Source organism: Acartia tonsa, chromosome 6, assembly GCF_053477335.1.
Source record: "Acartia tonsa isolate MP-2025a chromosome 6, ASM5347733v1, whole genome shotgun sequence".
In the NCBI taxonomy this organism is placed as follows: domain Eukaryota; kingdom Metazoa; phylum Arthropoda; class Copepoda; order Calanoida; family Acartiidae; genus Acartia; species Acartia tonsa.
The window spans coordinates 17,633,680-17,647,499 of NC_137265.1; the positions used below are offsets into that span (position 1 = coordinate 17,633,680).

Consider the following 13,820-nt stretch of genomic DNA (forward strand, 5'->3'; position numbering starts at 1 on the left):
TCTTAAGATTTATTATACATTGATTTAACTATAAATAATATAATTGAATAGTAAACAATTTTATATAATTGTATATAAATACGATAGTTTCATGTTAAGAGTTATAAATTTTAATTAGTTAATGAAATTTGAAAATCTTCGCAATCTTCATCCGTAGGTTCGACGAAGTAATTTTAAAGATGTACAGCATCTCTGAATCGTTCTAATTAAATAAAGACTATAGAGGGGGGCAGGAGCTATTAGTAACTATATTCCATCCTTGAGGACCCAATCCCTATTCTGAATTCAAACAGTTAACTTTAGAAAGCGAAGTTTCCCATCTGCTAGCTAAAAGGACTCCGTGGTTGAGGCCAGGTAGTTTTCTGGAATATACATATCTCTTATACATTTATTCAAAGTAATAGAATGTTTGTTTGTGTAGCTTAAGATATCGATAAATTATATGATTCTCATTTACATAAAAGATTCACTTTCATTTTAATGTTGTCGAATGGGGGGGGGGGGGGCGGCAGTAATCATTCCAATATTTTGGATGTGAAATATCAAAACATAACATTTAATGCAATTCTGCTTTTTTTGTCCGTAGATTATAAATTCGATATCTACTAAACCGATAAAGTTCTCCATTTTATGGAAGCTTTTAATAGGTCACTAGATAGTTTTAGGTTCTTTAATTCTCAAATCTAAGTTTGGTTTTAGGTTATTTTCCTTCCTCCTTGGACTACATACCTCCAAAAAGCAATAAGCACAGCGGCTAGTGAAATAAAGAATTTAATTAAATCCTATATATACTGTGCATGTTATATTTTGAATGGATAAAAAGAAACTATTTTTATCTTTATGTTTGTTATGACCATTTGCGTTCTTGTCATTTTGTTATTATTATTAAAACAATGCACATTGGCTTCTACTTGCGTCAACCTCTAATTAATAATTTTCAAATCTTTTCAGAAAATTTCTTAATTACAAAAACAAAGAGGTTTAATAATTGATTTAAAAGAAAATTTTTGATTCTTTCAGTAGATTTTAGCACATGATGCTTAGTACAATAAAGTACAATGTAGTCAGCTACAACTAACCTCCTGCAGGGACGTCCAAGCTTTATATTTTTAGGGGGGTAAATCGAGGGATTTTAAAGGTTTGAGGTGATTAATCCTTGGACGTCTATGCCTTACTGACCTGATAACTTTTAAATATTTCTGTATAGAAAAATAATTTTGGTAATTTTGACTTTTTAACATCACGTGATGAGAAATTTGTAATAGTTATTTATCGCATCGTATTATGGACAATTTTCCTTGGATAGTAAAATAAGAATTACTTTAATTCCAGTTTATTTGGCTCCGAGGGTATTCTTATTAAAATTTTTATTTTATTATTCATGTAAAGTTGTTCAGAATACAATACGATATTTAATTTTTCAGTATAATGTTTCACTATTATGTTTCAAAACCATTCTATATAATATCTATAATATTTTAGCTACAAAATTTGATAATTTTAGGTTGATGTCAATGGTAGAAAAGATAACAATTGCAGAGAAATAAGGTCAGCTAGATTTTATCTTTTTATAATAACAGTTCACTCTCATACGACCTGAAATTAGTACTAAGATGTTTGTTCCTATCGAGTATTTCAGCAAATTGTAATAAATTGTAATCAATGATAAAAGCTCAATTTTGAGAATTTAAGTATATTTTACAAACCCAAAATTTTTGCGCCAGGGTTAAATTTACATAATTGGAGGGGGAGTTTCCATATTTAGGGTGTAAAATGCCAAAAAAAATCATTTTAGAAACAAAGTACATTAAAGTTAGCTTTGTTTTGATATATGTTGTCTTTTATTTTAGCAAAGAGGACGAGAGCCTGTCAATCTTTAAAACAGTTACTGTCTGTACGGAATCAAAGGACAAACAAAACAGGTATAGATTTGTTATTAAACTAGCGTTAACCATAGCTCATCCAAGTAGGTCCTTTTATGACTTTAACTTATCGCCAAAGACCTTAGGGTATCGTCCATTTTTACCGTACTGTTAATTGTTTTACCAATTTATATTATGTTATTTAGTAAAATCCAACAGACAAACAACCCTTTGGTTACATATATCTAAAAGTTCATGGTAATAAGTTGAGCCTGTTTACGGGCCAAGAATTCCCCCAACTCTTACCATTAGTACTATTGATTTATGTAGTTTAGATTTAAACAAAGTGTTTGACAAATATTTTGCTTCTGAATAATGATAATAATCTTAAATAAATTGATTTACTCCATTTACAATAAACAAAATTACCCCTTTAGTTTTTGTACAAACCAACCAGTATTAGATAGAGCACCTAAAGTTTTTTAGCCAACGAATAAGGATCATGTTTATAAAACTTTAGGAACAAGTATAATTTTCAGTCCAATAATGACCTCTCTGGCCTAAAAAAAACCACATGAATCGCCCTATCAGTCTTGCCATTTCAAGATCAGTAATAATTGACAAACGGACGCTAAGACATTAATTAATTTAAATCTAAATATAACTTTTTTGATATTTAATATAGAATTCTATTTTAATATATTGATCGAAGTAATAATAAATGATTTAAAAATAATTTTAATCCAACTGGAACGGTTACATTATGCTTAAAGCTTTGTAGCCCATTTTATTTCCGTGCATTTGTCGCGCGAATTTTATCACAAATTTTAATAATGTTCTGAATATACTCATCAATTTCATCTTCATAGAAGAATAACAAAATGTCTGTGTTTGTGTCTGTTCGTCTGTGTATCATACTGAGAGATCTGAACCGATATAGTTCTCTTTTACAATGAAGCTTTTCATAGGTCCTGTGGAGGTTTATAACTAGTTTGAGGGTGGGTACCACCTATTAAAAGATGACCTTTCCTTATTTTTTTAAAAACTAAAATAAAAATGGGGGGATGGGTCAACTCATGAAAATAGCCTAAAACTACCCCAAGACATCTATGAAGCTTCCATGAAAGTAAACCATTCGAAACAGCATTTTCGAGATTTTAGCCTCAGACAAAAAAATTATACTTTATAAAGTAGGATTTTTAAGAAAATTATTAACTATAATGTTCAATATATCAAACTTTCATGGAGATACTGAAAGTGTCATGTGTGACGTCAAAAAACACGTCTAAACGTCCTTTGTAGTCGAGTGGTTGACTGTTGTTAAATATATTTTGTGTTATATTTTGATATTTATCAGGAAGGAGGGAGAAATTATACTGGTATCTAAAGTTTTTATAAAAATGTTATTTCATTCGTTAGCTTAAAACATTAGGCTATCATATATTTCTTAATTTGGTTAAAATTCCAGTGTCAGAACTTTTCAACCAAAAATTGTATCAAAATTAACAAAATCGATATATAATAGCTTGGATATTGCATTAGATTTCGGCAACTCTAATAAATTGGTACTACCAACTGGCTAATATAACGATACCCCTCATCCACCCCTTTTCCCCATCCCTTCCCCTCCTACTGGAGGAAGGAACTTACAAATAAATGATGAAAATATTAGCAACCTTAATTAACGACAAAATTACCCCTGTTATATTATCCACGTATATTATACCTATCGATTATTAACAAATAAATTGTTTTTTTCAGTTCTTCAGTTGAAAAAGAGGGTCGAGCTGATCCAATGATTGATGTTGAAGTAACAACTGATAATAACAATGATGAGACAACAGATGATTCTAGTGAGGGTGTCACTGATGATACCAATACAGAAGAATATGGCGATATTCAAGGCAAAATTTGATTGTACTTTCACCTATAACCTAAAATAACATAAAATACAAACACAATTAGCATTAGAAGCGCAACCTAGGTTTTTGACGCGCAGTTATATGTACTGCAAGATAACTTTAATATTCCAGGTTATTTAAATGTTTTCTTACATCATTTATAAAGATACATTGTCAAATAAGAAATATGCAATAATATGTATAAAAACAAAAATTTCATCATTTCTTGCAAAAATTTCAATTGATTTTAGACTCATATTGTTTTTTTTTAACACCATGCATATAGTCTAAGTAATTGAAAGACACAGAAATCAAATTCTTTTCAAACTAGACAATGATGAAATTATATTTGACTCCACTACAGAAGATGGTGACAACAATATTATCTTTGAAGCTGCAAGTGATGCTGACAATGTGGCTGAGTTTGAATCACTACCACAGCAGGTTAAGAATAGTGACTTAAAAGTTGCAATGTAAAATTTTTGTTTTTGATTTATTTTTTCCTCATAGATAAAATCTATAAAAGTTGTATTCTACAAAAAAAAAAAGAGACAGATATGATATACTGTATGGTCATATGTTGATGTCATTTCAGCATAAACATTTGAAACTTCTTATTTTACCTAGATCTGTAAGTTCAACAACCACTTAAACCTCTTACATTTGTAACTTATAAGTAATTATTTAATATGTCAGATTGTATCCGAGGCTCGTATAGATTCTCCAGAAGGGTGGCAATTCTTACAAAATATTGATCAACCAACACAAACTACACAAACAAATAAGGTAATGTAGTTATATGCTCGTTTCATAGTAATAATTTCTTAAAAACAGATAAGATAATACTTAAAATTATCCCTTTGTTTAATAGTGATAGATAAGTGGTATTTCTTAGTGAACTGAAGGGATAAGACCATGGTCGATAAAATGATGTACATCCCCATTGATGATTTACAAATTTATACCTTCTGGTTGAAACGATTGAACACTTAACTTAATGAACGAATAAATCAAATTATAAATTATTATAAAACCTTGGAGACTAGTGTCATAAACAGCCATTGTTCCCTCTATCTCTGGGTATTACTAAATAGATTTTTAAAAGCGAAGCTTTTCTATAATTAGGGTCGGTCCGTCCGTACGTCCGTCCGTCCGTAACGGATAGCTTTTTTTCGCTAATTTAGGCATGTTAGAATTGTCCTATTGATTTCAAACTTTGCATGGTGATTCCTGTAGTAGTTAGGTACGATTTAGAAAGCGTAGCAACTCTATAATCATTACCAGAATGTCCGTACGTCCATTTTAAACATGTTGATTTTTTTACTTTTTTAACAACAAATTTTTATGTGATCTAATAATCCGATTGATCTGATTTTTGGGACAACAAAGTACAATATTATAAGCGAAGTAACTCTATAATCAAGTCCTACAAATGTAAGTATGTCCATAAACATTATTCTGTATCAAGCAGTTTTTCAACAATTTTACTTACAATTTTGCTTCAACATTTATACATTTATATTCTGATTATTCAGTTCTGACACTATACAAGTGTTGGTGTCCGTTTGTCCTACCGTTTCAGTGCTTCGCTTTTATGGATGTTGTCATCCTTGTTTTATGGGGACTTGTTTTTTTCATTAATTGATTATTGATCAAATGTCTTAAACTGCACAAACAATTGATTATATACTCATTTCATAGCATGGGCGTGCAAAAGGGGGGTATAGAGATTTTTCGGGAATAGTCCCTTTCGTGGCAACGCCCCTTAAGGGGCGATTCGTCGTATTTTTAAAATGGCTTTTTATATGTTATTTTAGGTTAGGTTAGCTTATATTGGGTTAGGTGATTGCCCCACAGGGTTAGAGCCCCCCGCAGGGGCTAGAAATAGGAGAAAAGCTACTGTGAAAAATACGAAGAATCGCCCCTTAAGGTGCATTGCCACGAAAGGGACTATACCCGATTTTTCTCCAAGGTGTCTATCCCTTCATCCCTCTATATTAAGTGCGACGGCGCGAACCCAGCGGACACATACAGTAAAATTTATAAATTTATAGAAATGCTTCACTCCTAAATCACGAACAAAGTGGGTTCGAAATATGTACACGATTATTCTATGAAAGTCAACACAGTACTAACTAAATTACCAAGTTAGGCCAGGTATAACATAATAGGATAAACACCTTCTCCTTTTGGTGTATTCTTTGTAGAGGTTTCTATCTACAAATGGTCATAGGGTGTCCCATAGTGTAGTGGTTAACGCACTACGCTGTGGTTGGGAGAAACCGAGTTCAAGTCCCCACATAGACTTTGCACTTAGTTGACAAGTGCTGTCGCAATTTGTCAGATTATGATCACGCAACCTTCGTTAAGATGCTCTAGGGTTGTAAGGGGGGAGATTTGTAGAAAGTTAGGAATCTACAAAACAAGCTGCTCTAACCATGCTTTCCCTCATCCATGATCCTCGTATGAGAGTGCCATTAATTAGGGTGCCAAAACTCTAAGCCAGGGTGATATAATAATTGAGTAGCTTCCACGAGAATTGCGGGTCAGCTTGTAATGTAACATAGAATACAATCAGCTGTGCGCAAAGCTTACCAATCTAAGATTGGCCAAAGGATTCTCACTTCCAGTCTCCGTGTGCATCTGAGTCCTAACTTCAGAGAATCATGGCTACAACAACAACAACAACAAATGGTCATTGGATAACATGACATATCATTACAATAACTTGGCTATGCAACAATTATTAGGCTTTTCCAATGGAGCGCCAGCTACTCCGTTTAGGTCTGTCCACTACACATATACCCCAGGACAAGGGTCTCAACCCCCCCCCCCCCAGATATAAAATATACACCTTTCCTCCTAAATTAAAGGAGGGGGTGTGACATGTTTTTCTCAAAACCCTGTGTACTCAACAGTTTCAAAATAATAATAATGTTTTTGCTCTGTTTAGTTTGAGAAATTTTAATTATGGGCATAAATTACCCTTTTTAGTAGCGAAGCTACTCTATAATTTGAAATGTCCGTCTGTCCGTCTGTCCGTATGTCCGTATGTCCGTCTGTCCGTATGTCCGTCTTAGTTTGGGGGAAACGTGATTTTCTCGGCTCCTATAAAAGATAAAAGGCTGAAATTTTTTGACAACATTCCCATTATCAAGGAGCACAATTAACTATAAAACATCAATGTCGATAGGACCGCTTTTTAGCAGGTTTTAGGCTATTTTTGTATTTTTCACATTTTTCTCCATATCTTTGGTGTTTATGGTCCGATTTCCAAAATTTTTTCAGTTATAGAATCAAAATTGAATTTCGTGTCGTTTCAAGAAAACAACTATGACGGTCAGACTGCCTTTAAGCAGGTTTTAGGCTATTTTTCAATTTTTCACATTTTTCTCCATACCTTTGGTGTTTATGGCCCAATTTCCAAAGTTTTTCAGTTATAGATATCAAAATTAAATTTCCTTTCGTTTCAAGAACACACCAATGGCGGTCAGACTGCCTTTTTGCAGGTGTTTGGCTATTTTTATATTTTTCACATTTTTCTTCATATCTTTGGTGTTTATGGTCCGTTTTTTAAAATTTTTGTAGTTAAAAATATCAAAATTAAATTTCCCGTTGTTCTGAGCATCCAGTATGTAATTTACTTTGACCGTCAGTCTGTTAGTCATAGTACTGAAATATAAATAAATATTAAGAAATTAACAAATGTTGAAAAGGTTTCGTGAAATTTTCCTAATATGCATGCTTTTGTCAACTAATATCTAAATTCTTATTTAATTGTTTATGCTTCGCTACTTATGGATGTTGTCATCCTTGTTTTTATAGTAACTTGTAAAATCAACAAAATACAGTGGATAAATTTAGAAAAATAACTGCTTAGTGATAAGGTTGGATATAAGCAGATGCATATATAACATATTATGTTGAGAATAACAATAATATTTCCCAGCTATCTTAGATGGCCGATAAATGGATCTACATCCCCAATGATGATACCCAAAATCACCCCTTCTGTAGATTACAATTAGTGGTTAAAACTAAATAAACCAACCAATCACATTCAATAAAAGTCCCAAAGGTTGAGAAGCCAACAAATAAGAAAAAGTTATTAAAAGACTTTGGGAACTAGTGTAATAAACAGCCCAATGCTCCCTCCCCCCTCCCTGAATATTTCCAAAGTACATACTGACTTTATTTGATAATTTATTTGCTATCTAAAAAATGTCCAATATTTGTTATTACTTACTTACACAGTATTTTCCAGGGCTCGGCAGCCGCTGCCGAGCCTAGATTTGAACAATTTTAAGCAGATTTAGCTTAAGTTTTGACAATCTGTAGATAAAGGTACAGACAAACGGCTTGATACTAATAATTTAGTCACAGATACTATTAATTTAATTCGGCTTTAACAGCATCTATAAGCCAGCTGCTTAAGATTTAGAAATCTTTAGCCATATTACTAACAAAGTGGCTGAGTACTGATAATTCAGCCGCAGCCGAGCTTTGGCATAAGTATTATACTCTGATCATTGCCGCAGCTGCCTTAATTTCAACAAGATTTTTATTTAGCAGCTGCCACCACCTTGCTGCAATAAAATTGGCAGCTGCCTACCCTACCTCTAACATTTTTTCAACGGTGTTTTCCACTGAAAAATGATAAGAATTGTACTGGTAATATGTTATAATATTGATAATTTTCATTTTTTTTACAGAAAATAATAAGCTATAACAAAGAAATTATTTTCCAATATGGCTTGAAAATCAATAAATATCCACTGGATAAAAGCCAGTTCTGTCATGATGAAAAATAAAGTATGGCATCGAATTACAGACAATTTTCCACGAATATTAAAATAAAAATGATAAAATTAATACCAGTTTTGTTAGCCCGGACCTCTGGCCCCTCAGGGTTAACAAAACTGGTTTTTTTATATTATAATTTTTCATTTTAATATTTGCAGAAAGCTGCCAGTAATACGATGCGATAAAGAACCATTTAAGTCCGAAGCTTAAGATATCTTAAATAAACGTACAGGAGGAAATGTGCCATTTTTTTTAAAATCGTAACATTCAAAATGCATTACTACATATTGGAATTAACGCTTGTCAAATAATACCCCTGTCGAGTAAATTCTTTATAAAACTAGCGGCTGCGCCCCTAGCATGTAAGGGGCTATATGATCGAGGGGATATGGAAGGGCAGAAAAATAGCCTAAAAACATACTAAGACTTATTCATACAAATAAAATAACCTAAAACCACCTAAGGACCTATCAGAAGCTTCACTGTAAAGGAGAACCATACCAGTTAGCGAGATCCTTCGTTACAGACAAAAAGCTTACTACTTTATTTAAGAGGATTACAGAACAAACAGACACAATTCATTCTGTACATAAGGAAAATATTTTTTAGTATATAATTATTTGCCATAAATGATGACGTTAGGAAAAATCAAATTACAAGATATCCAAAAATAACTTTTAATTCATTAATAAAATAAAAGATTAAGATATATAGATAGTAAAAATAAAACTCGACATTTTTAATCACAGATTTTCCTTTTAAGTTGAATTTATTTTTAAAAATCTATTCATGACTATTTTTAGTACAGTCATAGTAAATTTAGTTTAAATTATATGATTTATTGTATGATTATTTATTTTACTTTCAGCAAAGCTACTGTAACCAATCATTCGGCTTTCTGTTTAACATTGTTGTTAAAAATAATAAATTAGATATAATGAAAATATTACTTGTGCAAAATTTAAATGCAAAATGAATAAATATTTTAAGAACTGGAAGGAAATGGAAAACCAATGCGACCAAAATACTTAAAACTAAATTTTCTATTCTCAATTAGTCTGAGACCAAATTTTTAAGCTCTCTTTCAGTTTGTTTTTTAGTGTAATTTTGAAGATTTTAGTCGCTTGATAGTTCCAGTCTTCCATTTAGACTAAGGTACATATATTTTAAAGTACTGTGCTTTATGTGTGAATCCTTATGTTATTTAAGATCTCTAACACGGCTGTCATGATAAGCTTAGCCAACAATTCATTATTCCCTCATGATTTCTAATACTTTTGCCGTTATCATTCTTGATATCAATCAAAAGAAATTAATTTGAATTTTTGAATCTATGTTTAAACATTTGAATGGATTTCATCAGAAAACAATTTGAGGTATTATTTGTATTTTTTTGAATTAGATATTATATGATTTATTGTAACATTAATTATATTTTTTTTTCGTTATTCCGTCTTTGATTTTGACTCATACTTAAAAATCTAAATTTAATAAAAATTAGTATGAATCTTTCGTAAAGATTGGAGGTACCGTCACTGAAACTTTACCTATAATAAGCTTTTCTGTAAAGAAGAACCATATCGGTTCAGCGGTTAATAAGATCCTTTTCTACACACACACATATGAACAGGCAGACCTCATGTTACTTTTATATTAGGATTGACAAGTGTATATGATTAAAAACATTTCTCGTATTCATTCGAATCCGGTGGATAGGAACCGGTTCTCATCCATACGAAAAAACTATGTCTAGCATCGAATTATATCCAGCTTTCTACGAATATAAAAATGTACAATCACAAGATTAAAACCAGTTTTTTTAGCCGGTGACTTCGGCACCTCGGGGCTAAAAAAACTAGTTTTAATCTTATAATTGTACATTCTGTATCCGCGGAAAGCCGTTTATAATACGATGCGAGAAATAACTATTTTATTAGTATGCTTAGTATTAGTAAGCGAGAATTTATTAGTATGCTTTTTCTTTTATTACATAATTGTCTACTTAATTAATGTTATTATCCTAGTAATTTGGGATCTATGTAGTTCATAGGATTCAAATTTATACAAAATTAATATCTTTTTTGGTAAAATCTAAAGAAAAATATTTTCTTAGTACGTTTGAAATAATCGGTGCTTCGCACAAAGCACCCTGTTGAGCAGTTATACCCCCGCCCCCGACTTATTTTAAATGGATTGAAAATAAGGGTATTTGTAACTTTTTGTTTGTTAATTTAGGTTAGGTTATATTGGGTAATTGGGGTATAGCTCCTCGGGGTTAGGGTCCACCCAGTGCATGGTTAAACATAAGGTAAAAAATTCAACCCCCACCTCTTATTTCTAATTTATTTTAAAAGTATTGAGGGGTATTAGTTCTCAACCGGCACTTTGCATGAAAGCACCAAAAAAATCCTTCATAACAACTTATTATTCTGAAAGTTTTGAAAAAATATTTTAATATAAATCCAATTTTCCTCCAAATGACCGAAATTAAAAATATAAAAAGGATGACAACATCCATAAGTAGCGAATCATGGATTGTAATACGGGCAGGGAGTTTCAATGAGCATTTAAAAGTAAATTACATACTGGATGCTTATTGGTACAGGGAATCTTCACATTAAAAATTAAGCTGTCTATCTTGAATATAAGCTGAGAAAATCACAATTCTTCAATAGATCTAAGGACTGAATGACGGACTTACAACAATTGAATTTTGAATTATTGATTAGTTTTGTTAATTTTAAAGATACTTTTTAATATTGTGAATTTATCATTCATGTATGATAAAATACTTGTAAAAGGTTTCTACAGTGAAAACTGAATTTGTATGATGCCCTCCACAGGTTTCTGTTTTTTTTGTATTTAAAAAAACAGCTTAAAATGTTAATATTCATAGATCTATATAAATATTTATTTCACTTTTAGCCCTTAGGGGCTTCGCATTTATAGATAGTTCAGGGGTAAGAACATTCATTATTTTTTTTTTGGAGAAAAAAATGGGGTTTTTGGGGAGAATTTTTTAACATAAATGAGTTGAATTCCAAAATTTGCTATAGCATTGCAAGGCAATATTTACCAGACACTACAAGAAGATTATTTTTTGTAAATTAAAGATCAAGTGTTTTGTTTGATAATACCTATAAATAACAAGAATTTTTTTTCCTTTTTTAAGACGAAAAGTCACATAGTAAAATTTTCTACTTGCAAATTAAAGCAATTTAAAATCAAATGGATTATTATTTTAGACTCCTAAGAAGAGGCCAGACTTACTGGAGCAGATCTCAACTCTTATCCAGTTCTTCAGAGGCAGTCCGGATATTTTTACTTTCCTGGATTTTGCCAGGTATTATTATATTTTAAATTTTTTTCAAAAAGACGTAAAATTCAACGAATAGTTAAGTTTAAGGAAAACCACCAGAATATTCCAGCCCACTTTTTAAAAGATTAATAACCTGTTTCTAGATCCTATGGGAAGCCATGACCTTAGTCCTCTTTCCATGCCTGAAGTTTTCTCTTGAGAACTTCCTAAATACTAACATTTTCCAACCTGTGGGGCTCTTATCATGACCTAAAATAAATATTTTTTTCAATCCCTCTAAGGCCTTTTCCGGTTTTCTTGATTCGATGTCTGAAATGGGTGTTTTATTATTCATAGATTTATAAATAGTTCAGTAGTTTGACATTTCATGTATGTTTGACTTTAGCGAAGCATTTGACATTGTTTCAAAGGGTATTTCGAAATTCTAATATCTTTAATATGTACCTTAAAAATTGGAATTCGTATTGCGTAGATGACTAAACAGTCAACAATTGTTTATTTATACTTCACTGAATTAAATTTAAAAAAAAATTATTTAGCGCGACTTTTTAAAAACTTAATGAATAGAAGATTCTTACAATTTGTTACAAATTTGGAGAAAAATTTAATTAATTATTGGGTACATTATGCAGAACTCTTTTAAATTACATCTTTTTTTAAAAAATAACTTATTTAGTTTACTAAGGTTATTAGGCTAAAAGTTACTTTTTTATATCTTATTTTCATTTTATTATTAAGGAAACTGAATCTGAGTTCTAGAATAGGTGAGAATGAATCCTTTACAATTCTGGCCCCGCAAGACAATGCCTTCAGGGATATGCACATTTTGACAAGTGGAAAATATATTTCCAGTATGGCTTCAATCCCGGTTGATACCTGCTGGATTAGAACCAGTACTTAGCCATACTGATTTATTGTAATATAGAGACCTTCTACAAATTATAAAATGTAAATAATATAATTAATACCAGTTTTGTTACAGCCCCTCACGATAGACAAATTTGTTAAAAATTTAAATAACTTTTCCTTCATTTTTAGTATTGAAGCTAATTTATGAGTGTTAGTGTTGTCCTTCTGTCTGCCTGTCAGAAAAGAATCTTGGGTTATGGAAATGAGTAATTTTAGAAATTAATTGGATCTAACCTAGCGGGGCCTTTGTCCTACGTTGTAATAGCCCTTAGCACTCAACAATACCAATAAAAATTATCCTTACCCAAAGTTTTATTCGCCGGCTCAAAAACTTTTAGTTTATTAATTAGAAGTGTCCAAAAAAATAACTGCATTAGTGGAATTTGGAAATTTTTGTTTATCATCAATGGGGATGTATATCAATTTATCGTCCATTGTCTTATCCCTTAGTATCCTTAGTTATATATGAGTTTGATTAATTAATAATTGCTAACCATTTCAAAAAAAATGTGCATACACCATAGATCCTGGATGCCCATAGACTGGGGATTTAACCCATTCAAGGTTGAACAGTTTGTACAGCAGCTTATACTTGATCATGTCCTACTAGAAACTGTGGACTTGTACTCAGTTCAAGGTAAACGCGTCCATTATAGTTGTCGTCGAATCAATTATCTATCAATTACCTCTTACGTATAAGGCCTCAGTCTTTGACTTTTTATTAGCAAGATGCGCATGTTTTGGGCCAAGACATTCCACTCTGTCTATTAATGCCGCTCAACTAACATAGCAGCGGTAGGAACCCCTTTTCAATGTCATTAGTTATGACACGATAGACGCTAGGTGCGCAGCCGCTAGTATGAGATATTTGAATTATACAACCACAATCGCAGAATTTACCCCTGCGGATCGTCATATCCAAATCAACCCCACCCATTTATGTAGTGGAATTTACCTTTTTAATTATGTGCTTATTAAAAAATTCTAGAAAAAATAAATAAAATAAAAATTTTTCCTATAGTGTTG

The 13,820-nt window shown here is 31.5% G+C and overlaps 1 protein-coding gene across 4 annotated transcripts in view; it reads left to right on the forward strand.

The window, feature by feature from the left end:
* Window positions 1-13,820, forward strand: part of LOC145322007 (uncharacterized) — a 61,910-nt gene that overhangs the window by 21,250 nt on the left and 26,840 nt on the right. For 3 of the 4 annotated variants that reach the window (XM_080163734.1, XM_080163738.1, XM_080163737.1), the window contains 8 exons: window positions 1,505-1,548; window positions 1,851-1,922; window positions 3,624-3,766; window positions 4,095-4,207; window positions 4,460-4,549; window positions 11,812-11,909; window positions 12,624-12,696; window positions 13,317-13,431. In XM_080163734.1, the coding sequence (XP_080019860.1) occupies window positions 1,505-1,548; window positions 1,851-1,922; window positions 3,624-3,766; window positions 4,095-4,207; window positions 4,460-4,549; window positions 11,812-11,909; window positions 12,624-12,696; window positions 13,317-13,431 (748 nt within the window). The remainder of the gene's footprint in view (window positions 1-1,504; window positions 1,549-1,850; window positions 1,923-3,623; window positions 3,767-4,094; window positions 4,208-4,459; window positions 4,550-11,811; window positions 11,910-12,623; window positions 12,697-13,316; window positions 13,432-13,820) is intronic. The other variant, XM_080163735.1, reaches the window with a different exon arrangement.